Source organism: Camelus dromedarius, chromosome 28 (genome assembly GCF_036321535.1).
Source record: "Camelus dromedarius isolate mCamDro1 chromosome 28, mCamDro1.pat, whole genome shotgun sequence".
Classification (NCBI taxonomy): domain Eukaryota; kingdom Metazoa; phylum Chordata; class Mammalia; order Artiodactyla; family Camelidae; genus Camelus; species Camelus dromedarius.
In genome coordinates this window covers 9,191,120-9,215,871 of record NC_087463.1, presented here as the reverse complement: position 1 = coordinate 9,215,871, position 24,752 = coordinate 9,191,120, and the positions used below count along the sequence as shown (strand labels likewise).

Below are 24,752 nucleotides of genomic sequence, written 5' to 3'. Positions count from 1 at the left end.
GTTGGTGTTCAGTGGTTCATAGTACTCTTTCACAGTCCTTTTTCTTTCTACAAGATTAGAAGCTCTCAACTTTCATTTCTAATTTAGTTATTTGTGTTCTCTCTCTCTCTCAGTTCTGTCAATTTTGTTGATCTTTTCTAAAAACTTTTATTTTTGTTGATTTTCTGTATTATTTTTCTATTTTTTATGTCATTATTTCCACTGTAATCTTGATGATATCCTTCCTTCTGCTAACTTTGGGTTTAGTTTGCTCTTCCTTTTATAGTACATTAAAGCATAAAGGTAAGTTTTTGATTTGAGATCTTTTTTTAATGTGGGTGTTTATAGCTATAAATTTTTCTCTGAGGACTACTTTTGTTGCTGTAAGTTTTTGTATGTTGTGTTTTTATTGTCACCTTACTTAAGGAGGAACAAGGATAAGCATTCAATTGGACTTCTCTTCAGAAACTGTGCAAGCAAGAAGAGAGTGGAGTGAAATATTTAAAGTGTTAAAAGAACAAAAATCACCAATCTAGAATTTTGTATTTAGTGAAATTGTAGTTCAATGTGAAGGAGAAATGAAGACTTTCTCAGATGAGCAAAAGTTGAGGTAATTTGTTGCCAGGAGACTTTTCTTGCAAGAAATGATAAAAGAAGTTCTTCAGAGAGAAAAAGGGAAAGATATAGGGTAGAAATTAGAAAAGGTATAAATGAGGGTAAAATAAAATCTTCTATTTTTCTTATTGAAGTATAGTTGACTTACAATGTTGTGTGAGTATTTTTCTTATTCTTAATTGACCTAACAGATAACAGTTTGTTCAAAATAATAATAATAGCAACAATATACTTGGTAATTATAGCTTCTTGATAAGTGAAATGAATAATAGCAATGTTATAAAGAATGGGGAAGAATTAGGAATATTTTGTTATTATAATGTACTTGGTACTACCCATGAAGTAGTAACGTGTTATGAGAAAGTAACTTGTATTAGTTGTAAATGTATATTGCAAACTCTAGAGCAACCACTAGAAGTTTTTTAAAAAGATGTATAATTGATATGTTAACAGAGAGAAAATATGGTCATAGAAAATTCTCAGTTAAAACCAGAGACAGCAGAAAAAGAGTGGAAGAAAAAAAGATGCAGGTCAACAATACAAAACAGTAACAAATACAGTGGATATTAGTCCAACTATATCAATAATCACTGTAAATGTCAATAATCTAAACATGCCAATTAAAAGACATTGTTAGAATAAGTGGAAAATCAAGATCCAGTTATATGTGTCTATAAAAAAACCCACATTAAGTGTAAGAAAATAGATTAAAGTAAAGGAATGAGAGAGGGAGAGTATAGCTCAAGTAGTAGAGCACATGCTTAGCATGCACAAGGTCCTGGGTTCAATCCCTAGTACCTCCACTAAGATAAATAAATACATAAATAAATAAATAAAATAATCCCCCCCCAAAAAATATGCTCATAGACCACAATAAAATTAAAGTAGAACTCACTAACAGAAAGATAGCTGGAAAATCCCCAAATAATTGGAGATTAAACATCACATTTCTACATAACACGTGCCAAAGAAGTCACAAAAGAAAGTAAAAGTATTTTTGAACAAAAATGCATAAATCAAAATTCTCAATTGAGTAAAACATATTGGAGAAAACGATTTATAAAAAGTATTATCTACATTGAGAATTTTTCTTTGTGATTTATACCAATGCTCAATAAGTAGAGGAACTCGTGGAATGAAAGATTTCCAGTATTATCAGAAAAATAATAAAAATCCATTGAGTCCTAACTCATATTTGTCAATGGAGGGTGGCAGCTTTTTAGACATGAAAAGAAAGTTTTCAGTATTGCTTTAGAGGTGAACATGTAACGCATACAGTATCTATGTGTGAAAAGACGTAAATGAACAGAAACAAACTGACATGAGAGAGGGTGAGGAGGAGACAGGACCATAGTGAGAAGGGAGCTGGGGACCAGAGGGGAAGAGATTTGCTAACTTCACAGAAAGTAGTAACAAAGAAGAGCCTGGGGGTATGTGGGGTGTCCCAGAGGTTGCCTAGCAATGAGAGGAGCGAGAAAAGAGAGGCTGGTGGAGTCTCCATCCATCAACAGGACATTTTCAAACATAATTTCACCAGGTATTAGGAGAGAGTGAACTTGAAGGAAACAGTCAAGAAAACACAAGAGTTTTTAAGTAAAATACAGGTCGTCATACTTGATCAACCTAATTCCATAGGGATGGCCAATTTTTCAGCCAGATCTTCTGGCTTCCTTCCATCTCTACCTCCCAGTCTGCCATATACAGTGAATTAAATCTCACCCAATTATGAGAGAGAAGATTGCAGGGCCCTTTGTCTCCTTCCAGGTCAGGAGGAGATCAGATTCCCACATTTCTCCTCCAGAGCCATCACACATTCTCCCCATTTCGAGACAGAGAAACCACCTAAAGTGAGATTGTGGAGTGCCTCTGGGTGCCAGGTATACACTCAATGACTAAACTGCACATTTATCATTAAGCACACCTGCTTGTCCTCCATGGTCATTGGATGAAGTCCTTCAGATCTGCAATTCTTATTTTTATGGATTTATACAAGGAGAAAAGGCTTTCTGTGATGTTTCTTGGATTGCTCACAGTGATGGTTAATCTCGTGTAGCAGGGCTTGGATGGTGGAGCCAGATTCCTTCTCTCCTCATCCTCAAGGTCCACAGGACAGTGTGGACTATGAGGAATACTGCAGCCAGAGGATTCCCCAGGAAACGGCTGCTCCAGGTGGTCTCAGGCGACCTGACTGAGGAGACTGATGACACTGGGAACGAGCAGGGCTTTCTCAGTTTTATGGTCCATTGTGTCATGGTCCCCTGAGGCCCTCGATGCCCTTCCTGGCTTCTGGGAGGTCAACCCCATTTCCACCTGGGAACAAGAGAACCAAAGTGGAAATCACCAGGAATGGGCAAAAACTACACTCTGGTGGTGGCAAGTGTTAGCTAGGCAGCAGTAGGGAAAGGATAGGGTTAAGCCAAAGTGTGCTTTGTTTTCCAGAAACTAACCATTAAATTGCAGAAAGTTCCTTCCAGACACCGGATGTTCTGAAAATGTTACACACAGTGCATTCCAGCCAACAAGATACCACAGTGAAAACAAGTAACCAAGCACCTACTTGCTTGCAGTTTGGGGCAACCTAGAGTAACCTTTGCCTCATTATAATGATCATGCGTATCACCAGGTTTAAAACTCCCCCAGTCCAGCCATTCAGGGAGACAGCGCTTTGAGAGCTATCTCCTTTTCTCCTTACTTGTCACAAGTAATAAGTGCTTCTGCTTTAATGAAAAATTCTTGGTGTGTTCATTGGCTAAGCACCCTAAGGGACAGACCCATTGCATCCGGTCACACAGGGTCAGTGGAAGTCTTGGTGAAGCTGGTTGTCCTCCATTTCAAAATCTACTTTGGTCCAGCCATTCTCACCAGAGATGGTCAGGTCACCATCATTTGTGGCCTTCCATCCTTGCTCTGGACTAATTCTGAGGGATGGAAGTGCTATTGTAAAGGCCCAGAGGCTGAAAAGTGTTAGGCCTGGCTAAGGAACTGCTCGGAGGAATGACAGCTGGAAAGAGTGGTGGGATGTACCAATACAAATAATTTTTTCCAATTTACACTAAGGAATAGAAGAGTGTCTTATTTGAGCCACACTGAGGACTGGCCAGGGAGTGCAGCCTCCACCAAGGAAGAAAGCACTCCAGAGCATAACTTTCAGCACAGTTTTTGTCCTTGTTAGAACAAAGAACAGGCATTAAACATGACAAGGTTTCAACAGAGATGTATAGTTACAAATTAGCACGGACACATTGAGTGAGCATGACCTTGGCAGGGTTATGCTCACTCTGGGACAGGAACCTTATCTTCCAAGGAGTACTAGCAATGGTGTCAGAGGAAGAAAGGCATTTCTCCCTATTGTAAAAGTGGACATTCTTTACTGTAATGGTTAAAGCAGATTTATGTTTGACAGGTCATAAGTCAGGCTGTTTTGTTCATGTAAAATTCAGAACAAATCACGTATCAGCCAGAAGGGCTTTCCCAGTCCCTAATATGTGAAAATTTCTCCCACCAGAGGTGATGTGGGAGATGTGTTAGCTGATAGTGAGACCCCTAAATTAGGAGGCCCACCAAAGTGTGGGTCCTTGCCTGCTGGCTGGAAAGAATTCATAGCTGAGGCAGAGGAATAGAGCAAAAGTGGATTTTATTTCTCAAAAGAGGAAAGGAAGGAAAGTGCTCAAGCAAGGAGAAGGAAAGAAAACCACTGGAGTGAAGAAAAGGGAGCTTTTCTTTTAAGAGGGGAGCTGTCAGCCAAGACGGCTGGTAGACACAGCTTCGGCCTGGGTCGGGCCATGTGGACCTTTAAGGGAGGCTTCTGCCATCATGTCCTCCTTCCGGGCATTATGGAACCAATCAGTTCTTGTTTGAGTTTTTCAGCCTTTGTATGGGCTTTTCCAATTGGTGTCATGGCACTCGTCAATTGTCATGGTGAGACAGGAGGGAAGGGGACTGGGCACAGCCATTCAAGGAATGACACAGCAATGAACACCGAAATGGCGGAAAATTCAACTCCCAGTAGGCCTTGAGGCTCAAGATGGCGGGAGATTTGACTTCTAGTGGCTCTTGAGCTCCATTATAAGCTCATTGTAATATATTACCATGGTAAATGACACTCCCAAAGGCGCCATGACAGTTTCAAAGCTAACTATAAAAGGTCAAAGAGTGGGCAGTGGCCAAATTCCTGGAATTCCTGGCCCCTTCCCTAGGGTAGTTGAAATAGTCCTCCTGCTTGTTGACATATGAAGCTACCAAGCCCATAAAAACTGGCAACACTGCCCCTCACAGCCTCTCTCTTTCCCTAATCTTCAGAGATGGCCTGCACTCTTGTCTATGGAATGTGTATCTATTTTTACTTTAACCTGAGCACCCGACCCCTACACCTCATGGCCTTTCTCTTGCCCTCTGAAACAGCCTACACTTGATGTAATATGTATCAGTCTCAATAAATCTACCTTTACTCAACTATGGCTCGCTCTTGAATTCTTTCCTGCACAAAGCCAAAGACCCACACTTGGTAGGGCATATCCAAGGGACTCAACCAAGACCTGGAACACACCACTCCTCACACTCCACATCCGTTTTTCCTGTATCAGTGGCATTGGTGTGTGTGTCATTTAGCATACTAATACATTATAATGATTGTATAAGTCTCAAGGTCCACTGGAAGGCAGATCCTCCACCATCTTGGCCTCACTGGGGTCTACGTAGTTCTTGTTTCTTCTCTGCAGCTGCCTCCTGAGACTTAGACTTCTAAGAGTTAATCAGTTTCTGTTTGAGGGAGGGGCAGGGGGAAGATCCTGGGGCCAACAGCCTTGGTAACAAAAAGGAAAGGTGCTTTTAACCAGAATGCCTGCGATCTAGTGAACCCAGCATCCCCATCCCCCTCCCCAAAACCTCCAAAAATTCTGTTCAGTCATTAAAGTTTTAAAGGGAATTAAAGGAATAACCTCAGTTAATCATTGAGATAGGTGGTCAGAGTCGTTTCCACCCTCCAATGCCTACAGGTTTGTCCTAATCAATTGCTTTACCCTGCTCTCCTAAGACTTAGAGAACTTCCGCTTTTCTGTAAATAAAAAGCAGGGGTTGGGGTGGGGTTGGGGGGCGGTCCCTCCAGGGTCCTGCTTCCTCCCAGGCATAACGGAGACTGGTTTCCTTCCCAGTATATGGCACACAGTATGCAGGTACCCATTAGTACATGTGGTAGGTAAAAGTGACTGAATGAAAGAATGAGTGTTATTCTATCCAAGTAGTGTTTCCAAGGTGGGCCCCTTTCCCTGTGAACCTCCAGGCAGTACCAGCTGCTGGCGCAGGGAATCCATCACCAAGATGGCGGCGCCCTCGAGGAAGCGGATTAGGACGGAGCCATGCGTTGCCTGTGAATTTACAGACTCGGCCATCTTACGGAATCGGATTCCAAGATGGCGGCGTCCACATGGAAGTCGCGCAGCAGGCGCGACCATATTGCCTAAACGTTTAGGCCGTACAAGCAGTCGCTGTACGGACTCGACCGACAAGGTGGCGGCGCCGTCAGGAAAGCAGAGAGATAGGTGCGGCCATGTTTCCTGAGAACGTACTGGACTCCGCCTCCATACGGGCTCTGTAGTTAAGATGGCAGGGCCTGAGAAACAGTCGGGACCCCTAGGCGGGCAACCTACTTGTTTGTTTCGGAGCCCACGCACTGGGCCTGCGCAGTAGGAGCACGGTGCCTGGGAGGCGCGGCGAAAACCGGAAGTGATTGCAGGCGTCTCTGCAACGGCCGCGGACGCCGCCGAGTGGTCTGTGCCGGTTCGCGGGTCGCTGGCGGGGTTTGTGTGGGGGTGCGCCGGGAGCGGAGAGATGGTGAGTAAGAGGTCCCAGGATGGGGTCGGCGGCAGAAGTGAGTGGGTAGGGCTGGAAATGGTGGGGTCCATCGGCAGACGCAGGGAGTCTGTGGTGACTCGTAGCGAGAGTCCGTGGGCAGCATGGGGCTGGGGGCCTGTGGTGAGCCTTAACTGGAATCTGCGTGTAGAATGGTGGGGGTCTGATTGTCAGATATTTTCACTCCTGTGTGAACCACTTGGGAGTTCTGTGATGAGCCATTACGGGGGTCCGTAATGGAAGTTTAGTGGGGATCCCTGACAGTAGTTCCGTGGGGGTCCGGACGCGGGATTCTTTGTGCAGAGAGGTAAGGGCTTTGCAAAGAGTTGGGCTAGGCAGTCTGTAGTGAGCCGTGATGAGTCTGTATCAGGGGACCCAGGGGGGCGGGGCTGTCTGCGAGGTTAATAACGGGGGAATCTGTGGGGAGCTGTGGTGGGAAGTCTGGAATAAATCAGGTGGTGTCTGTGAGAACCCGTGACAGGGGTCTGTGAGGAGCCATGACGGGGGCCAAGTGTGAAGAGTGGTAGGGTGTTTGTAAAGAGCCATTATGAGTGGGTGAATAGAATGATGAGGTGTCAGTGGGATAAGGGATTGGAAGGTCTGGGACAGAGTGACAGGGGTTTATAAGCAGAGTAATGGGGTGTCAGGTGTAAGTGATGGTGGGTGGTCTGTGGGGAGATTTCTGAGGAGCCACGAGGGGAAGGAAGTCTGTTGGCAGAGTGTTTGGGTCTATGGTGAGCTGCGATGGAGCTGTAGTGGAGAGATGAGGTGCTGTGATGGGGGCTCTCTAAGGAGCCATAATGGGGGGATCCCACAGGAGGGGGATGCTTCAGACCCAGAGCCTCCAGATGCTGGGGAGGACAGCAAGTCAGAGAACGGGGAGAATGCGCCCATCTACTGCATCTGCCGCAAACCAGACATCAACTGCTTCATGATGTGAGCCGGGGAGAGGTGGGCGGGACTGACACCTGTCAAGATTGGGTGAGGCCAGTGGGTCTGGCCCCTCACATCTCCATCACTCGCCCTGTCCTCTGCAGCGGGTGTGACAACTGCAATGAGTGGTTTCATGGGGACTGCATCCGGATCACTGAGAAGATGGCCAAGGCCATCCGGGAGTGGTACTGTCGGGAGTGCCGAGGTGAGGGGGTGGACTGGACAGAGCAGGCAGGTGGGGCTTCGAGGGAGGAGTGGGAGCCTTAATGGGAGGGTTGGTCACGGGGAGTAGTGAACTGTGTCTGTGGACAGAGTGGTTGTTGGTCTATGGTGAACTGGAGTGGAGGCTCCACTGTGAGCCATGATAGAAGATCCCACTGGAACAGGTAGCTCTGTCTTGGAGGAAGGAGACAGAGCAGGTTGATGGGACAGGGAAGGAGACAAGAGGAAGAAAGAGTTCTGGGACCATCCAAATCCCCCACTGCCAACCCACACTGGCTCTACCCTCTGCTCCACAGAGAAAGACCCCAAGCTGGAGATCCGCTATCGGCACAAGAAGTCACGGGAGCGAGACAGCAATGAGCGAGACAGCAGTGAGCCCCGGGATGAGGGTGGAGGGCGCAAGAGGCCTGCCCCGGATCCGGACCTGCAGCGCCGGGCAGGGTCAGGGACAGGGGTTGGGGCCCTGCTTGCTCGGGGCTCTGCTTCGCCCCACAAATCCTCTCCACAGCCCTTGGTGGCCACGCCCAGCCAGGTGAGGAGCTGTGATGGCTGGGATGGGTGAGGTGATCCTGCATTGGGCCCTGCTAGGGTTCCTGATTTCTGTTCTGGGCGCCTCCCCTTAGCATCACCAGCAGCAACAGCAGCAACAGCAGCAGCAGATCAAAAGGTCAGCCCGCATGTGTGGCGAGTGTGAGGCCTGCCGGCGCACTGAGGACTGTGGCCACTGTGACTTCTGTCGGGACATGAAAAAGTTTGGGGGCCCCAACAAGATCCGGCAGAAGTGCCGGCTGCGTCAGTGCCAGCTTCGGGCCCGGGTGAGCATGGGCAGAGCTGGGCCAGGTCAGGTCGGGGGGCTAGTGTGTCCAGGAAGAGCTGATTGAGGCAAGGGTGGGTGGGCTGGGTGGGGAGGGGCCTAACTGCATACAGACAGGTGGGAAGGAGCCTGGCCTGTCTAGAGGAACAGGGCATGACCAGATGTGCTGGGCTAGCAGGGGAGCCCCCCAGCCTCAGGTGGGCAGGCATGTGAGGGCCAAGAGGCAGGGCTGAGGATGTCTTGGTGATGAGGTGTGTGGAGGGCAGATGTGTCTGGGAGGCGAGGCAGGGCTAGTTGGTGGTGTCAGGCACTTGTGGGAAGGGTAGGGCCACCCTCCATCCACCTGGGGCTGACCTGGGCCTTCCTCCTGCCGGCACAGGAATCGTACAAGTACTTCCCTTCCTCGGTGAGTCCAGCCCCCCAGGGCGGGCGGGGCATGCGGGCAGGGCGGTCAGGGCCAGTCCTGAGATTCTGCCCCGCAGCTCTCGCCGGTGACGCCCTCAGAGTCCCTGCCAAGGCCTCGCCGACCACTGCCCACCCAGCAGCAGCCACAGCCATCACAGAAGCTGGGGCGCCTCCGCGAGGACGAGGGGGCAGTGGCATCGTCAGCAGTCAAGGAGCCACCGGAGGCTACAGCTACGCCTGAGCCCCTCTCGGACGAGGACCTCCCACTGGACCCTGACCTGTATCAGGACTTCTGTGCAGGGGCCTTTGATGACCATGGCCTGGTGAGCAGGCAGAGCGTCCCATGGTGGAAGGGTAGAGTGTCCGTAATGAGGAGAGAGGAGGCAGAGGGTATGGAAGGCTGTTCCGGGGACTGAGTGGGTGGCGAGGAAGTCACGAGGCGGGCAGGTGAATCAGCATGTGCCTCACTTGCAGCCCTGGATGAGCGACACGGAGGAGTCCCCGTTCCTGGACCCGGCACTGCGCAAGCGCGCAGTGAAAGTGAAGCACGTGAAGCGTAGGGAGAAGAAGTCTGAGAAGAAGGTGATGGAGAGGGTGGAGTGGGTGTGGGCGGGGAGACGTGAAGGTCAGGGGCTGGAGGACAAGAACCAGGAAGGGGTAGGGTGCAGGGGAAGGTGGGGGTCCGGGGCTGACTCCAGCTCCGCCCTGACCTGACCTGTGTTGTCCTATAGAAGGAAGAAAGATACAAGCGGCATCGGCAGAAGCAGAAGCACAAGGACAAATGGAAGCACCCAGAGCGCTCCGATGCCAAGGACCCCGCGTCGCTACCGCAGTGCCTGGGGCCTGGCTGTGTGCGCCCTGCCCAGCCCGGCTCCAAGTATTGCTCAGACGACTGTGGCATGAAGCTGGCAGCCAAGTGAGTCACTCCTGGAGGGTTCAAGAGAGTCAGGGGGTACAGGGTAGGGCATGACCAGAGCCCTCTGTTGGCCAGTCCATCACCTGGCCACCACTCAGTCAACCAGGGGCTCACCCATCCATCCACCTCCTCATTGGTCCATCTGACCGTCCACCCAGCCGTCTCCTATTCAGTTGCTCGTCTGCTTAGCCATCTCCCACTCAGTCCCCTGTTTACTTATCCTTTCACCATTTAGTCAGCCGTCCGTTCCACATCCTGAGACCACCCCACTTACTGACCTTGTTGCTTGCCACATTCCCTGCCTGCGTCCCATTCCCGGCCTCCCTGCAGCCGCATCTACGAGATCCTCCCCCAGCGCATCCAACAGTGGCAGCAGAGCCCCTGCATTGCTGAGGAGCATGGTAAGAAGCTCCTCGAACGCATTCGCCGGGAGCAGCAGAGCGCCCGCACCCGCCTTCAGGAAATGGAGCGCCGGTTCCACGAGCTGGAGGCCATTATCCTCCGTGCCAAGCAGCAGGCGGTGCGCGAGGACGAGGAGGTAAGCGAGCAGAGGCACGGCAGCACGGGGCCTGGTCCCCAGCCCTGCCTGGCCTCATCATCTCTTCCACCCTGTGCAGAGCAATGAGGGTGACAGTGATGACACAGACCTGCAGATCTTCTGCGTCTCCTGCGGGCACCCCATCAACCCACGTGTTGCCTTGCGTCACATGGAGCGCTGCTATGCCAAGGTCAGGGTGTCAGCCTGAGGGGGCGGCTGCTATGGGACCGTCACTGGGTCCGTGGGGGAAAGATGTGCTGTCTCAAGGGGGCGTGCGGCGCACATCCACAGTTCCCTCCGTTTGTGCTCACCCCTCCAGTACGAGAGCCAGACGTCCTTTGGGTCCATGTACCCCACACGCATCGAGGGGTGAGTGTGGGCACTGCTTGGGGTTCCCATGGGGCAGTTAAGGCTGGGGTCAGAGGTGGAATGCCAGGTGGGATACTGGCCTGGGCGAGCCAGGTGGGCCCTCCTTCTCGCCTCCACTATCTTTTCTGCTCCAAACCCTGCAGGGCCACGCGACTCTTCTGCGATGTTTACAATCCTCAGAGCAAGACGTACTGTAAGCGGCTCCAGGTGCTGTGCCCCGAGCACTCACGGGACCCCAAAGTAAGATTTCCCTTCAACTCTCCCCATTCTGTCCCCCTCCCTCCTACCTGCCCAACGTTCATCCCTTCACCCCCTCCCCCCGCCTTTTCCTACCTGCCCACTTCCGTAACTGCCGCTTTCCCTGCCTCTTCACCCTTCAGTTCTTTTTCTCCCTGTGGCATCACCTCCTCTTCCTCCCTTTCCCTGCCTCTTCATCCTTTCTCCCTCCCTTTTTCCTTTCCTTTCCACCCTCCCCTGAATTTTCCATCTTTCTCCCTGACTGTCCTCATTCCTGTCCTCCTTCCTGCCTCACCACCCTCCACTTGTCCCCATCCCTGTCTCCCTGCAGGTGCCAGCTGACGAGGTTTGTGGGTGCCCCCTGGTCCGTGACGTCTTTGAGCTCACGGGTGACTTCTGCCGCCTGCCCAAGCGCCAGTGCAACCGGCATTACTGCTGGGAGAAGCTGCGGCGGGCCGAGGTGGACCTGGAGCGCGTGCGCGTGGTAGGTCCTGATGCTGGCCATGGCTGGGCTCGGGGAGCGCTTCCGGAGCCCCCCTCATGGCTCCTTCTGCCCCCCTGCAGTGGTACAAGCTGGACGAGCTGTTTGAGCAGGAGCGCAACGTCCGCACAGCCATGACAAACCGGGCGGGCTTACTGGCCCTGATGCTGCACCAGACCATCCAGCACGACCCGCTCACAACTGACCTGCGCTCCAGTGCCGACCGCTGAGCCCCAGTGGCCCAGACGTCTTCACGGCCTTCACTCCAGATGGGAGCTGCCCTAGCTCCCTCGTTTGTCTGTTCTGCCATTCATGTTTCTCCAGTGGTCCCTGTGTTTCTCCCTGTGGCCGTCCACCATTTGACTGCCTGTCTGGCCCTCTGTCTCTCCATTCTCTGTGCCTGGGTGGGACTGTGGAGTCTGCTCACCCTTGCCTCCCCCAACTCTGGTTTTGTTAATAAAATTTTGATGAACCAAAAAAGATAGCTGTCAATGGTCTCCAAACTTTATTCAGTTACGACTGCATTTCCCACACCCCTGGAGTAGAGTGGCACGCCTGTACCAGGAAGGGTGGGGGTACAGGTGCAGGCTGCAGGTGTAGAGTTGGCACCCACTCTGTGCTCCACAGACCCCCACCCCCACCTCCACACTCCTTGGAGACACGACCTGCTGAAGGAGAGCCCAATGACCTGCATTCTCAGCCTCTCGTTTTGAGACAGTGAGTATACAGTCAGCACTCATTTTGTGTGTGGCTGATTTATGCAGGAGTATTCTTATTCTTGATATTCTCCAGACCAGAGTTGTATTAAGTGATGGACACAAAGCCCTCTTTTGGGACGTGTATACAGCAAGCGCCCACTGAGTTTGTGTCGGGAAGCCCAGCATACCTGGTTGTCAGGTCCAGTCAGCTCCACAGCACTGCCTTTCCAGGCCGGACGCACCTCTGGGGTTGCATGGACCTGGCCTGTTCACCTGCAGAGCAGCACCACCTTCTCCCCCAGTTCCACAGAAGAGATCTTATGTTTAAAGGCAGGACAAGAAAATAGCATAATATACTCCCTGCCTATATTAGGCCCTCCCTAATGGGCAATGTGCTTCTGTCTTATACACTACCCAGACCTCCTCAAAGGCAGGAATGTCTGCTCAACCATAAAGATCAGTGTTTTTTTGTTTTGTTTTTGCTTCTGATTTCAGCAAGGTAGCTCCTTAGGTGACAACGTTCTTAATCCATTCCTAATTCTATAAGGGGTCATGGTGACTGCCACCTGCTTCCTATGTGCAGATCTGGACTGTGTGTCTTTGGTGAACTTTATGTAAAATGTCAGTGTGTCATTTTGATGTATGATCCTTTGTTTCAAAAGTGTACATAACTGTGCCTTTGACTTCTAACAAGCAGAATAGTCCTCAGAATTTTCTGAAAGACTATTTCCGCAGGTTATAATCCTCAGACTGGCTCGAATAAAATTTTGTATTTCTCCTTTAGATTGACTATTAATTAATTTTTTATCAACATATGTCTTATCCTGTTCAATGTCTCTGGTTTAGGTGGGTATCACTGACTATTAGGCAGAGGCTTGGAATTGTCAACAGTCATTTTAATAGGAGTAGCTGACATATATACTGATGGGGGATCTTTTTACAGGCTATGTATTTTATCAGTCTTTAGACTTGTTGCATAGCTGTTGCATGTGTACTTTTAGTAGTAGAATTAAAGCAAGCAGGATTACATGCTATGAGTAGATTGATAACCAGGAAAAGGAGAGTAATACATACAATGAAAGTAAGACTCATCTGCAAAGCAGAGTTATAGAAAAAACAACCTCGTCCTAAAGGGAGTGAACTAGGCAGATGATTAAAAGAGTCTGTTTTTCTTACGTCTTATAGCCATTTTGCCTTTTCGAAATTTTTTTCTGGGCACGTCTGTACTTCTCCAGAGGTATTGATATAACCGGAATAAGTAATGTGAGCAACAGCATAAACACCTCCTAGTCTGGCCAGTAGAAAAGCTAAGGTAACTTTATTATCCAATGTCACTTGGGCTAAGGAATTTAGGGATGTCTGTCGCGGTACAATGCATTTTGCAGTCTCTTTGGCTCTTTGACCAAAGGAGACTGATAGATTTCTGACCATATCTCTGTTTACATAAACTCCAGCACTAGGAATCAAGATTCTCAGAAGACTTTGCTACCAGGTATCTTGGTGTCCTAATAACATGGGTCTCTTGATTCTGTAATGGAGAGAGAAAAGAGGTCCATCTGTCTCTTTTTATATAGACAGTGGGGTAACATAACACCCCAATAAGCATAAACCTTCTACCTGCCAGCTATTTAGACAGTTACGTGCCCGTTCTTGGGAAAGTGGGTTAATCCAATACCATATATGAAGAAAAGCCTGGGGGAGTGCAAGTGATCCCTCCCAGAGTGCTCTGCTTGTTAGCCTCATCAATCAGAAGTTTTGTTAACACACTGTGAAACCACGGGTCACTTCTCTTGCAGGCTTTCCGAGAGCCATCTATGTGGTATTTGATATAAGGGAGTGCTGGCACAACTTACTGGTGTTTTTCTCTTCAAAAGACATTTGCTAATTAAGTGAGGGACAGAGCGAAGGGGTCCTAGGGTAAGTTGTGTTCAGTTTCTGAGGACAGAGGATAGTATCAGACAGGGGATGGACATATTAATATGTTGAAGAATTTGAACCTGAGAGGTTAAGCCAGAAGGAGGTTGGTTCAGGTAAGCAGTAACATTAGGAACATCTGAAAGTTGGTGACAGGCACTATGAGGGGCCGATGTTGCTCTTGTACTGACTGAGGAATTTGATGTCGCATCCAACAGTTAGATTTCCTCAGTGATAACTTTACTAAAGAATTTTCTTTTCATTCTAAACACTGGGGCAAAAGTTTAGCTAGAAGTAAAACAGGAGCTCTCAGTTTCGACAGAGAGACAGACACTTGGTACACAGTACAACCGAACTAGTAGGCTGGGTCTTAGGCCTGGTCTGGACCCTTGGGTTGGCTGTCTGCTGCTATTAACGACTTCTTCTCATCCCAAGCATTAGTGATGTTTGTCTTAGTCGGAGCCATGTGTCAGAAATAGGGGTCACAGTCCATTTAGGGGAAGAAGCCTTTTGAAAAAACGAAATGTATGAATCCAGGAGTTTACTCCTTTGAGCTCTGCAGCACAGGGGTTAGTTAATAATACCTGATAGGACCCTTTCCAATACAAAGAATCTTGTATTTGATGTCTCTTCCAATAGACAAAATCTCCAGGATGCAATCCATGATCCTTAAGGTCTTCATTTTCTGGGAGCTCAATGTGAAAGGAATTAATTACCAGCTTTTCATCTTCTTTAAGTGCCTTAGAGATTCCCTGACAATAATACAACATATCATCCTTAAATGATGCTGGTTCTTACATGTCCATCTGGGCACATTGGTCGCCTAGTGATTATTTCAAAAAGAACATCTGATGCTTCCAGAAGGAGTGGCCCTAAGGCTGAGATGCACCAATGGGAGAGTTTTTGGCTATGGAAGATTAAAGGTCTCTGAGAGTTTTGCCAATTGAATTTTGATAGTGCTGTTAGTTCTTCAGACCAGTCCGTAAAACTGGGGATGATAAATGCAGTAAAAATGCCACATTATTGGCCAAATGTCATAAATAGATTTACTTATTTGTTCAGTGAAGTGAGTTCCTCTGTCACCATGCAACTCAGAAGGAATTCCCCAAACAGAAATTATCCTTTCCAATAACAATTTACCTACTGTTAAGCCATTGCTCTCCTGCAGGGAAAAACTTTAACCCAGTGTGAAAACATTACCAAGATAAATTTATATCCTTGAGATGGTAGCTTTTAGACAAAGTCCAATTGATACATCTCAAAGGTTTCCTTAGGAAGGGGAACATGGCCTGTGACCCATGAAGTGGTTTTTCTTGGTTTATATTTAGGGCATAGAATATAGCAAGTATGTACCTCATGAGCCACCAGAGGAGAAAGTTTCCAAAATTATTCTTTTCCTCATAAAGCCATCTTTCAGGCGCCCAATGAGTTAAGAATGCACATGCTGGAGTAACAGCCATTATGGTCTAATGTGTGAGGAGGTCAAAAATTCCTCCTTTTTGTTGCCACATCTGTTTCTCGTCTTTAGTGGTGATTTCTTGAACATGTGGAAAGAAATCTTTTACTGAGCTAGCAGGGGTCACTTTAAGCAGTGGACATTCTCAAGGATGAACAGGATGAATTTTTTTAATATTTCACTTTTTCTTTTTTAGTGGAGGTACTAGGGGTTGAACCCAGGACCTTGCACAATGCTAAGTGCAATCTACCACTGAGCTATTACTCACTCCTGAACAGGAAGAATTTTTAAAATTGTCTTTTTGGCTGTAGCATCAATGAGCTAATTTCCTGTAGCTTTCTTAGTGTCAGGCTTGGAATGCCCTGGTGTTTTAATAATTGCCAATTGTTTTGGCAGCTATATAGCATTTAATAATTCTGTAATATTTTCCATTTTTTATAGGCTGTCCTGAAGAGGTTAAAAATCCTCGTTTCCATAGTTCTCCATAGTTGTGTGCCACTCCAAAGACATAAAGACTGCCAAGAAATATATATATATTTGCTATCTGGTCTTTAGCTAGTTGACAAACTCTGGTTAAGACAATTAATTCGGCTTGCTGCGCTGACTGTGTTTCTGGTAAAAAAGAACTTTCAATTATGTCCACTGTGGATATTATTGCATATCCAGCTTGGTAATGTCCCTGTTCATCCTTTAAGTAGGATCCTTCTGAAACCAAATTAAATCAGCACTTTTAAGTCATACCTGGAACAAGAAGATAATCTGTTAATAAAATAGTTGTGGTTGTTTTCTTCCTGTGGTGCTGGAGGCAACGTTGCAGGGTTAAGATTATTACACTGAACTAAGGTAATATTAGGTATAGAAAGCAACAATACTTTGTAAGAAGCTAGTCAGCTTGCAGAATAGTGCTGAGAGTGGTGAGAGTTTAGAAGAGACTCAACTGATTTGGGGACATAAATAGTTAAGAGATTTCATTATTATTTCTTCAATAGCCTTACCTAAGAAAGCCTTTGCTGAAATAGCTCTCATACAAGGTGGAAGTCCTTTTGCTACTGAGCCTAATTACTGACTGTAATATCCTATGGGTTGATGTTGATCACCAGGTTTTTGAGTAATACACCTAAAGCAGCTCCTTTATCTTCAAGTACAAAAAGAAAAAAAATGGCAAATTATAATCGATGTGACCTAAAGCTGGTGTCTGAGTTAAGATAGAATTTAAGGTGTTTATGGCCTCTTTTCCTTTTAGCATCCGTTCAATCCAATCAGGCTGGTCGGACTTAAATAATGCATAGAAAGGTTGAGAAATACGTGGAAAATTAGGTACCTGATTGCTGCAATATTCAGTCAGACCCAGAAGTCCTCTCAGTTCTTTCTTTGTTTTGGAAAGTGAGAAAGCTGAAATTGCTTTAAGTCTTTTGGAGCCATTCAATCGTCCTTCCTTAGATATTAAGGGGCTCAAATATTTTACAGCAGGTAAGCACAGTTGGACTTTATCTTTGACAACTTGTGTCCCTTAGACATTAGTTGTTGTAATAGATGAATGGTGTCTTTTTGAGAATCCAGTTCAGTTTTAGAACATAAAAACAAATCACCTACATACTGAATTAAAGTAGAGCCACCAGGAAAGTCTACATCAGCTAAATCGGCTTTAAGCATTTGGGAAAGGTAAGTGGGGCTCTTACTACAGCCCTGTGGCATGGCTAGCCAGGTGTATTGATGATTTTCTCATGTGAAGGCAAAAAGGTATTGACTGATCCTCTACCAGGTTACTAAGGAAGACACCGCATAAATCAACTACTGAAAAACAGCAGCTACCAGCTAGAATGGCTGAGAGCAGAGTGCGAAGATTTGGGACCACAAGATGTCAAGGAATTGAAATATTATTTATAGCTCTTAGACCTTGAACAAATCTCCAGCGCCTGCCATTTGCCTTTCTCACCGGTAAGATAGGTGTGTTACAAGGACTGGTACAAGGAATTATGTATAAGTCCCTTCTTAAGAAATTCTTCAATAAATGATCTTATTCCACTTAATGCTTCTGGTTTAAGAGATATTGTCAAATATCAGGTAGAGGCTTGGAGTTGTCAACAGTCACCTTAATAGGAGTAGCCAATTTGATTTTTCCAATCTCTGAGGAAGAAGATGGCCGTAATTCTGTAGGCGCTTGTGATAAAAGATCATTAATTTTTTTTCCTGGTCTGTTTGAGCCACTGATTTTATAACCATCTATTTTTCAGTAACCAGATTTTGATCAGCATTAAATTTTCTAAATCTAGACACACTTCACCTTTTTGTGAAAAGGCAATACGAGCACGGTAGGCTTCTAAAAGTTCTCTTCCTATCACGTGAATTGGGGCACATTTTATTAGGATACATACAGGTTTCCCCGTGATAGTTCCTCATTGAAAGGTTGCCAGCTCTGATTTAAAGTTTTGCATAGGAAAGGCAGTGGGTATGGCTCAGTGGCAGAGTGCGTGCCAAGCATGCACCAGGTCCTGGGTTCAATTCCTAGTACCTCCATTAAACAAAAAAAATTTTGCATAGGTAAATTAAAAATCCTTACTATTTGAATTGACTATTTACTCCAAGGGAGAGGACAATGAATAAGAATAGGGTGAAGAACAGAGATTGTAGCCCCAGTATCTACAGGGGCCTTTGAAGTTTCCTTTCTGATTGTTATTTCAATTTCCCCTAAGGTATTGGTGAGGAGGAGGGGAAATGCCCTCTCATAACCCTTGGAGCACCCCTATTCCTTTTTAGTTTTGCCATGTTCCAAATCCTGTTTAAATTTATGGCACTCTCTTTTGAAGTGACCAGGGCTTTTGCAATAAAAACAAGTGTGATCACTCGGTTTGGGCCAGAGTTAGAAAAAAAAAGGTGTTTTAATAGGGCCCCTAAGTTGTTGTAGTTGTACATTTATGGCTTCAGTGACTTTCTTTTTCTTTCAGAAGGTTTTAGAGAACTTGTCTGCAATAGTGACAAGTGCATTAGCATGCATTACATATGGCCCAGTCCAATTCATGTCTTTTAATTAGCTTTGCTAATTTTTCATCCTATCTGTCTTAAGGATTGAATTTAGAATTGGATCATTTTGATGATTTTGAAAACTTTCGGGGGCCATTCCAGAGTGCTACTACTCATTTTAAGGATTTATCACCTGGAAATGTACTGTTACCCCATTAAGACTCCAAGTCCTAAAATTTTAACAGATCGGATAAAATTCAGGATTATCATGTAAAGCAATGAGGTCCAGATATCAGTAGAACTCACCAAAGCAACTGAGGAATACCAAAAGCCAGTGGGGCTCAAAGGGCTAGTTACTGGTACCAAGAGCTGGTTTGGGGTAGACGCCAGGTGTGCTCTGGTAGGTGTGTCTGATATCCTGATAATAACAACATCAAGCAAGAGCTGACACAAAATTAATCAATATAAATCTAAAGGAGAAATAGAGAATTTTATTTGAGCCAACCTGAGCATTGTAACCCCAGAGACAGTCTTTCAGAAAACGCTGAGGATTGTTCCGCCTGTTAGAAATCCAAGGCACACTTATACACATTTTTAAGACAAAGGATCATACATCAAAATGACACACTGACATTTTACATAAAGTTCACCAAAGATACACAGTCCAGATCTGCACATACAAGACGAGAAGTCACCATGACTCCTAACAGAATTAGGAAAGGAAAAATTAATCTTGTATGGAGGTACATTGCTGGTGTCAGAAGAAGGAAAAATGATCTCTATGGTTGAGCAGACATTCCTGCCTTTGAGGAGGTCTGGTTAATATATAATGCAGATGCATATTGCCCATCAGGGAGGGCCCAATATGGGCAGGGAGTATGTTACGCTTAAGTTTTCTTGTCCTGCCTCAAAACATAAATTTTATTCCATCACCTATTATTCAGGAATTTCTACTTATAGTTCCCTGTACTAGTCCCTGTAACATACCTGTGCTATACCAGCAAGAAAGCTGAATGGGAAAGGCTGGAGAATTGTCCAAGATCTGAGAACAATAAGTAATATTGAGATTCCTCAACATCCTGTGGTCCCAAATCCACACACCTTACTCTCAGTCATTGCAGCTAATAGCTGTTGTTTTTCAGTGACAGACTTATGTAGTGCCTTCTTTACTATCCCAGTAAAGAAGGACAGTCATACTTTTTTGCCTTCACATGAGAAACTCATCAATATACCTGGATAGCCATGCCACAGGGCTGTAGTAAGAGCCTCACTTTCTTTTCCCAAATGCTTAAAGCTGATTTAGCTAATGTAGACTTTCCTGGTGGCTCTACTTTAATTCAATATGTAGATGATTTGCTTTTATGTTCTAAAACTGAATTGAATTCCCAAAAAGACACCATTTATCTGATACAACAACTAACTTCTAAGGGGCACAAGTTGCCCAAAGATAAAGTCCAATTTTGCTTACCTGTTGTAAAATATTTGAGCTCCTTAATATTTAATGAAAGATTATTGGTTGATTCTAAAAGACCTAAAGGAATTTCAGCTTTCTCACTTCCCAAAAGAAAGAAACAATTAAAGGGATTTCTGGGTCTGACTAGACATTGTAAGAATTGGGTACCTAATTTTTTATTTATTGCCCAACTTTTATATGCACTGCTTAAGTCCAGGGAACATGACCCAATTGAATGGACAACAGAAGGAGAAAAAGCCACAGAAATTTTAAAGTTCACATTAAACCAAGCCACAGCATTAAGCCATCCTACTTATAATTTGCTTTTTTGTTTTTTTTCCTCTCTTTGTACATGAAGAGAAAGGTGATGCCTTATAGGTGTTAACACAGAGACATGGTGATCAACACCTACCAGTAGGATACTGTAGTCAGCAATGAGATCCAGTGCAAGAGGACTCCCACCCTGTGTGAGATCTATTTTGGTGACAGCTTGCCTATGCAAGGCTACTGAATAAACAGTGATGGGATCTCCTTTGACTATCGATGTTCAGCACTTATTTGAGTCTCTTTTGAATTCTCACCCTCAACGCTGTTCTGTGAGTCAGTTGACCTTTTACAAGGTATTGCTTGTAATATTACTTTGGTTTGGTGTGATAATCTTAACCCCACAACTTTGCTTCAAGTACCCCAAGACTTCAACAATCATGACTACATTATACTAACTGATTATCTCCTTGCTCCCAGGAATGACTTACAAGAAAATCCTATCCGTAATGCAGATTTACTTTAGTTTACAGATGGATCCTACGTAAAGGATGAGCAGGGATATTATCGAACTGGGTATACAATAACATTAACTGTTGATGTAATTGCAAGCTCTTATTTACCAGAAATGTTGGCACTGCAAGCTGAACTAATTTCACTGATCAGAACTTGCCAACCAGCTAAAGACCAAATAGCAAACGTTTACACTGATAGCCACTATGCTTTTGGAGTGGCTTGTGATTTTGGTATGCTCTAGAATCAGAGAATGTCTTACTTTTTCAGGCAAACCCATAAAGAATGGGAAACTAGTCTCAGAATTATTTGTTTCTATACAATTGCCTTTAAAAAATGGTGATTATTAAAATACTTGGACATTCCAAATCTGATTCAGTAGAGTCCAAAGGGAATCAACTCACTGAGGCAGCAGCCACCAAGATGCTTTAAGTTCAGCTTCTACCCAGTTCTGAGAGTGCCCACTGTTCAAACCTAACCCTGATAAAACTGTCAAAAAAAAAAAACAACTTATTTTACAGGCTTATGAATTAGCCTCAGAAAGTGAAAAGCAAATACAGCGGAAGAAAGGAAGATTTCTTAACCCCACCTCACAGGTGTGGTTTGGGCCAATTAAGAGACTTATATTCCCTATAGGGGCTCAATTACCTTTACTCCAGCATGTGCATTCCCTGACCCATCAGACTCCTGAAAAGTGATTTTGTAGGGAAAACAGCATATTTGGAAATATGCATATCTGAAAACAGCATATCTCTCCAACAGTAGCCCACAAAGCATATGTCCAATACTCTATTTACCCAAAACACAGCTCCAGAAAACCGTTTCCTGGGTCTCAAGATCACGTTTCCCTTCCTAAGGGTCCCTTTGAGGTATGGCAGTTGGATTTTTGTCTAAATGCCCCCATCTCAAGGATACAAATATATCTTGTTAATTGCACGTTCTCATACTGGGTGGAAGAAGTTCTTTACAAGAGACTGACTACTTTAACAGTAGGCAAATTACTGTTAGAAAGGATAATTCCTGTTTAGGGAATCCCTTCTGAGTTGCATAGCGACCAGGGACCTCACTTTGCTGGACAAATAATTAAATCCATTTGTGATATCTGTCCAATAACAGCATTTTCACTGCATTTATCAACCCTGAGCCTTTGGGATTGGTGAAAAGAACTAACGGCACCATCAAAATTCAACTGACAAAATTCTCAGAGACTTTTAATCTTTCCCGGCCAAAAATTCTCTCATGGGTGTTTCTCAACTCCTTTTGGTAAGCATCAAGTGTTTCTTTTGAAATAATTACTGGATGACCTATTCACCTAGACGAGGTACGTACAAACCAGGATTAAGAGTGAAAAATTGCACTATTGCCAGGGACTCATTAAGGCACTTAAAGAAAATGAAAAGCTGGTAATTAATTCCTTTCACATTGAGCTCCCAGAAAATGAAGACGTTAAGGATCATGGACTGCAACCTGGAGATACTGTCTATCGGAAGAGACATCAAATACAAGATTCTTTGCAGTTGCATTGGAAAGTGTCATATCAGGTACTATTAACTAACCCCTATGCTGCAGAGCTCAAAGGAGTAAATTCCTGGATTCATACATTTCATTTTTTAAAAAAGCTTCTTCCCCTAAATGGACTGTGACCCCTACTTCTGACACATGGCTCCAACTAAGACAAACATCACCAATGCTTGGGATGAGAAGAAGTTGTTAATAGCAGCAGACAGCCAACCCAAGGGTCCAGACCAGGCCTAAGACCCAGCCTACTAGTTCAGTTGTACTGTGTACCAAGTGTCTGTCTCTCTGTTGAAACTGAGAGCTCTTGTTTTACTTCTAGCTATACTTTTGCCCCAGTGTTTAGAATGAAAAGAAAATTCTTTAGTAAAGTTATCACTGAGTATAGCTACTAGAGGAAATCTGTTAGATCTGACACCAAATTCATACAGTTTTGTAAAACCACTTTCCTCATTTGGGCAGTTTCCTGATTTAGTAGAAAAATGCTTTATCTAGAATTATTTAATATAGAAGCCGTGAACTTGGCTAGAGCTTGTATTTCTAATTTAGCACTAAAGCCTGCATATTGAGGGAGAAAGATAGAGGCCAGCCATTCCCATCAGAAGAAACTACAACTCTACCTAACTTTGAGAGCTGGCAGGTTTTGGAGAGTATTTGGCAATGAGGAATACATCTTTCCAGTTAAGGAGGGAAAACCAAGGGCACAGTGGCCAGTTCATCCATGTAGGAGATAAGGCCAAAGACTGGTGCTACACTTCTTTCACATACACACAAAAAAGACTGACACTACATATTCAGATGATGCCTTTGGGTGCTAAGTAAGCCCCTGCCTTAAGAGACTTATCTTGACCTGTCCATTTGGTTTGTAAAACCAGGTGGGCAAAAGAGCAAGAGGATGATGGTAGCCACCCCATATGTGTATGTCTGGCCAACCAGGTGTGAATTTGTCCTTCTATACAAAAAGGGGCAGTATGTCCCAGTTGACAGTGTTCAGCACATAACCATCCCAGACCACTCCAGATATGATAAGCTTAGTTTATAAGAGTTGGTTGAGATGAAGCCAAGGAGGAAATGCCTTTTACTATCAATCCAGTCAAAGGGGAAAATGTGTGGCACGGTGGCATCTAGTGTCCCTAACAGGAGTTTACCTACCATGCCTACCCGTTGTCTCCATGCCATGAGGTTGAAAGGCAGAATGACCCACGGCATTCCTTCAGGACTAGACACTGGTGGCAGTCCACACACCTAGCAGTCAGAGCAGTCATGGACTTGGGCATAAGTGGTGGTCCAGGCCAGAAACACGTTAGTGGAGATAGGCAGCATAAATCCCAGAAGGAAAGGACAAAGACAAGAAGGTAAGTGTTTTAAAGGTACCAAGAGAGGCAAATCTTCATTCAGAAGCAACACCATAGAAGTTTGGTCTCCGTGTACCAAGATTGCCCCAGGCTTTGGCACTTTTCCCAGAGGGCAGTACCAGACATTTTGTCCCTTTACGTCAGAAGTTGGTAGGCAGATATTGTGTATAATGGGGGCTATTGTAGGAGCCCACAAGAGGAGCCCTACTTCAGTCCTCCATCTGATTTTTATGGGGGAGATCACCTTGGTTATGGCTGGGCCTTCACTTATATAGAAAGATTGAGGATATACTATGCCAGAGGCTAGCCCTTCCTCCCAAGATATAAGGATGCCAAGCCACCTAGGAGAAGTGTACCACTTAAGTCTTTAATCTAAGATAGTCTCCCCAGGTAGTAGGTCCTGTGGCATGCTAAGGACAAGACCCACACCCTGCTGGATGGGTCTTATCCTCCTTCTAAGGCTTGTCCCTTTAAGACCCTAGCTTACAGAGCAGGTAAGTCAATCTCATAAGCAGGCATGTGGACCTGCTGTGTGCAGTGCTTAACAGCTGGATGGCCTCTAACAGTCATGAAGACCATCCTCTTAAAGACCTATCTGAGAAATCTTCTTCAATGTCTCTTTCAGTTACCCATAAACTCCTTCTACCTACCTTGCTGCCATTGGGTTATACAGCAGATGGAAGATGCATAAAATCTCATGGGCTTCTGCCCATTCTTGTACATCATGTCCAGTGAAATGGGTTCCTTAGTCACCATCTATGTGAGTGGGGTCTTGTACATACTTTCCAACCCTATTAGTGGCTGCTTGATTTGCTCTTTTACTAGCAAAGTCTTGCATCAGACCAGTGGTGGTACCAATACAGGATAATGTGTATTTGTGTCCCTCTGATATGGGCAGGGGATCAATATAGTCTACTTATCATATGGTCACTAGTGGCTTGCCCAGTGTGACCAGGGATATGTCTCAGGGGTCATTGCTGCAGGTTACAGTGTGGGCGGTCCCTATCGACTGCCTACAGGTCAGCGTATTTGATGGAGAGGTATGACCTCTTGGCTATTTCCAAGGTAGTTTTGGGGCCTCGATGTCCCAACTTTTGATGAAGCCACTCTGCCACATCTCAGGAGTCTGTAACTCTTCTAGGAGAGCAGCTGTCACCTTGGCTAGGGGTCTGCCTTGTAGTTCCCAGGCAGTGTAGTTGGAAAATGTGCAGAGATGTGCCACATCATGATGGTGGCACCAGGTTGTGTGCACAGTCCCTGATGTCCC

The 24,752-nt window shown here is 45.6% G+C and overlaps 1 protein-coding gene across 2 annotated transcripts; it reads left to right on the top strand.

The window, feature by feature from the left end:
* Positions 1 to 6,167: 6,167 nt before the first annotated feature.
* CXXC1 (CXXC finger protein 1) lies at positions 6,168 to 11,848 on the top strand. 2 transcript variants are annotated; one of them, XM_010996905.3, is made up of 15 exons: positions 6,169 to 6,423; positions 7,259 to 7,377; positions 7,479 to 7,579; positions 7,893 to 8,128; positions 8,220 to 8,411; positions 8,790 to 8,816; positions 8,893 to 9,138; positions 9,290 to 9,397; positions 9,547 to 9,731; positions 10,062 to 10,269; positions 10,349 to 10,459; positions 10,589 to 10,638; positions 10,782 to 10,878; positions 11,207 to 11,359; positions 11,440 to 11,848. In XM_010996905.3, exons 1-15 carry the CDS (start codon positions 6,421 to 6,423, stop codon positions 11,584 to 11,586), a joined length of 1,983 nt encoding a protein of 660 aa, XP_010995207.1. In that variant the 5' UTR covers positions 6,169 to 6,420; the 3' UTR covers positions 11,587 to 11,848. The 2 variants fall into 2 exon arrangements, with proteins under 2 accessions (XP_064336411.1, XP_010995207.1); XM_064480341.1 differs by lacking the exon at positions 8,790 to 8,816 and having other exon boundaries at positions 6,168 to 6,423.
* Positions 11,849 to 24,752: the final 12,904 nt, after the last annotated feature.